The sequence below is a fragment of the Camellia sinensis genome, chromosome 2, assembly GCF_055761805.1.
Source record: "Camellia sinensis isolate YWXY chromosome 2, ASM5576180v1, whole genome shotgun sequence".
Lineage (NCBI taxonomy): Eukaryota > Viridiplantae > Streptophyta > Magnoliopsida > Ericales > Theaceae > Camellia > Camellia sinensis.
The window spans coordinates 98,537,818-98,541,749 of NC_138962.1; the positions used below are offsets into that span (position 1 = coordinate 98,537,818).

Below are 3,932 nucleotides of genomic sequence, written 5' to 3' on the forward strand. Positions count from 1 at the left end.
ATCATCTTTATGTAGCGCCGAGTGGATAGGTTATGTCAACTTCTTGGTTTCCAATTTAGAGACTTTTGCGTGGACGCCTTATGACATGCCTGGCGTCGACCCCAGCTTTATTTGCCACCAGTTGAATGTCTTCCCAAATGCGCGGCCGGTCATTCAGAGGACTCACTGCTCAGCTCTGCACCATGCCGAGGTAGTGGCAGAGGAGGTCAAAAATTTGTTGGAAGCAGGAGCGATAGAAGAAGTGCAATACCCTCGATGGATATCCAACACGGTGGTGGTCCCGAAAAAGAATGGCAAGTGGCGAGTCTGCGTTGACCACAAGACGGTTAACCGTGCATGCCCAAAGGATAGCTTCCCTCTCCCTCAAATTGACCAGCTGGTGGACTTGACCGCTGGCCATCAGAGGTTTAGCTTCCTGGATGCATATCGCGGCTACCACCAGATAGCCATGTATGAACCAGACCGAGAGATCACGTCATTCACTACTCCTAGAGGCCTGTATTGTTATAGAGTCATACCGTTCGGACTGAAGAATGCCGGGGCAACTTTTCAAAGGATGGTGACAAAGATGTTCGCTCCTTTTTTGGGCCGAACAATGGAGACCTACATCGACGATATGGTGGTAAAGAGTAAGGAGAAGTCTCAACACCTCGCCGACCTAGCAGAAATGTTTGTCATACTTAAGCACCGCAAACTTCGTTTGAATGCCTCCAAGTGCGCCTTCAGAGTCGGCACCGGGAAGTTTCTGGGGTTTCTGGTCACAAACCGAGGGATTGAAACCAACCCATCACAGATCAAGGCTATACAAGAGCTGGAGCGCCCAAACTCCACGAAGGACGTGCAACATCTTGCCGAGATGGCAGTCGCGCTGAACAGATTTATCAACCGGTCTTCAGATCGTTACAGGCCCTTCTTTAAAACTTTGAAGGCCAAGTTCTCCTGGGATGACGAATGTGACCGTGCACTGGCAGACTTAAAAATATACTTTTCCTCAGCCCCTATCTTAGTCACACCTCGGCCAGGCAAAGAGTTGTATCTCTACTTGGCAGTCTCTCAACATGTTGTGAGTGCCGTTCTAGTCCCCGCTGAAGGCATCCAGCACTTGCCCATCTTCTATGTAAGCAAGGCTTTGCTCCCGGCCGAGACGAGATATCTTCCGCTGGAAAAATTAGCGCTGGCCCTGATGATGGCATCAAGAAAGCTGGCGCACTATTTTCATGCCCATACAATAGTTGTGTTAACCGAGTTTCCACTTAAGGTACTTTTTCAAAAGGCAGACTTCACCGGAAGAATTTTGAAATGGGCCGTGGAATTGGGGCAGTACGATATCAAGTTCCGCCCGCGCACCGCAATCAAGGCTCAAGCTTTTGCAGACTTTGTGGCGGAATTTGCCCTTGGAACGCATCTAGTTTGCCCGGCTGATTTGGTTGGAGCGAATTTAGCGCAGCCCATGGTTCTAGCAATAGAGACAAGTGTTGGCTCACAAGTGGGAGAAGGGCGAAGAGCGACCGAACTAGAGGAGCCGGGTGACTTCTTGGAAGACGGACTCAACCAAGGCAAGGAAAGAGACCAGAATGAACCGATCAGAGACTTGGAATTGAGAAGCTCCCAGAACCCCTCTGATTGCTGGAAGTTGTTTATTGGTGAGATGTGGAAGCTCTTCGTCGATGGGGCATCCAACAGACAAGGGGCTAGGCTGGGCATCGTACTGACTTCACCAAATGGGCTGATTATCGAGCCGGCAATTACGCTCGGCTTCCCAGCATCCAACAACGAAGCGGAGTATGAAGCCCTCCTTGCCGGACTAAGAAACGCATTGAGAATGAAGGCGTCAGCCCTTATGGTATTCACCGATTCCAAGCTGGTGGTCAATCAGGTCTCAGGGGAGTATGAGACAAGGGACGAAAGAATAGCCAAGTATCAGGCGCTGGTACGCGCAGAGATCAAGAAGTTCGCCGCAATAAGGATGGAACAAATCAACCGCGAAGAAAACAACGCGGCTGATGAATTGGCCGGACTTGCTTCTACTCAGACAGCTTTTCCTAACCCCTTGATGATAGAATTTTTACCTCGGCCAAGCATTGAAGAACCAGAAATGACCAAGGTACTCTGCACCGACTTGGGTCCTTCCTGGATGGACCCCATCATCGCCTTCCTGAAAGATAGAGTTCTACCAGAAGAGAAGAAGGCGGCTAACAAGATTCGGGCCAAGTCAGAGCGGTTTTGGCTCTCCCCGTCCGGAGCCTTGTATAAGAAGTCTTTTACCGGGCCGTATCTGAAGTGTGTCCACCCCGCCAAGGTGGAAACCTTTCTCTATGAGATCCATGAAGGCATCTGAGGCAGCCATACTGGGGGCAGGTCTTTGGCTTACCGAGCAATTTCCCAAGGTTATTGGTGGCCGTGCATGCAGGCAGACGCGCAGAAATACATTCGCCGGTGTGAAAAGTGTCAGAAATTTGCTCACCAAATCCACCAGCCAACGAGAGAATTGCTCCCCCTTACAAGTCCTTGGCCGTTCGCACTCTAGGGATTGGATATAGTGGGGCCACTCCCAGCAGCCCCAGGCAATCGCAAATTCTTTATCGCCGCCACTGACTACTTCACAAAGTGGGTTGAGGCCGAGCCATTGGCAACCATAAAGAAAAAGGAAGTGAAGAAGTTTGTCTGGCAAAATGTTATCACTCGCTTCGGTATACCCAAGGCCCTCATCTCGGATAACGGCACTCAATTCGATGGGAAACTCTTTCGCAAATTTTGCGAAAAGTTGAAGATCGAGTTCTATAATTCAACGCCGGCCTATCCTCAGTCAAATGGTCAAACAGAGGCCTCAAACAAGACCATCCTGGACGGGCTGAAAAAGCAACTTGAGAAGGCCAAGGGGAAGTGGGCCGAAGAACTCCCTAATGTACTCTGGGCGTACCGTACTACGCCAAGGCTTTCGACCGGAGAAACACCATTCGCTTTGGCCTATGGCATGGAGGCCGTCATCCCGCTGGAAATTGGCATGCCAACCATCCGGTCTGAGAGTTTCCAGCCAGATCTGAACAACAAAGCTGTCGCATTGGAGCTAGACCTTGCCGAGGAAATAAGGGAGCAGGCACTGATCCATATAGCGGCTTATCAGCAAGAACTCTCCAAGAAATACAACAAGGCGGTGCACCCTAGGTTATTCAAGATCGGGGACTGGGTCTTAAGAAAGGTGTTGGGCAACACGGTAGTCCCTGGCAAAGGAAAGCTCGGTGCAAATTGGGAAGGACCATACAAGGTGACTAGCCTCGCTGGCAAAGGGGCGTATCATCTGGAAGATTTAGATGGCAAAGTTGTCCCCAGACCATGGAATGCGGCCAACCTTAAGATCTTTACTTCTAAAATGTAATTGCTTTTATTACTTAGCTTTCTAGACCTATAGCTTTTTGGCATTGAATGTAAGAGATACCCCTGCTTTTTGTAATGAAAATTGGCCCTCTTGTTGTTTTGTATTACATCTTTATGTACAATGACACCGCAAGGATACTGGGCCACTGTGGATGCCAGGGGCAAAGAGACCGACCTGAATGATACCGGACTGATTTTCTCTCGCCGGTGCAGGAACGAACTGCAGAAACAGTTGGTGTATTGTCCAGCGAAATGATAAGCATATTGTCCAATTCACATAAGGGCCGAGCTGATTTTTGCTCGCCCAATTGGGATGTTGGCATCATGACCAACTTAAATGAAATATTGGTGCTTTGCCCATTGTAAAGGCCGAGCTGATTTTGCTCGGCCAAAACGAAATATTGGTGTTTTGTCCAACTGATAAGGGCCAAGCTGATTTTGCTCGGCCACATCGAAATATTGGTGTTTTGCCCAATTTGCAAGTTGAGCTGATTTTGCTCGGCTGAAATCAAACGTTGGTGGTTTGTCCAACTCCCCTCAGCGCCGAGCTGATTCTT

The 3,932-nt window shown here is 49.4% G+C and overlaps 1 protein-coding gene across 1 annotated transcript; it reads left to right on the plus strand.

The window, feature by feature from the left end:
• Window positions 1–2,974: 2,974 nt before the first annotated feature.
• Window positions 2,975–3,376, plus strand: LOC145816088 (uncharacterized). The gene has a single exon (XM_082912331.1). The coding sequence runs from the start codon at window positions 2,975–2,977 to the stop codon at window positions 3,374–3,376; it is 402 nt and encodes a 133-aa protein (XP_082768457.1).
• Window positions 3,377–3,932: the final 556 nt, after the last annotated feature.

Bases quoted from the DNA above. Each gene is read 5' to 3' on its own strand.
- LOC145816088 (XM_082912331.1), top strand. From the start codon at position 2,975: ATGGAGGCCGTCATCCCGCTGGAAATTGGCATGCCAACCATCCGGTCT.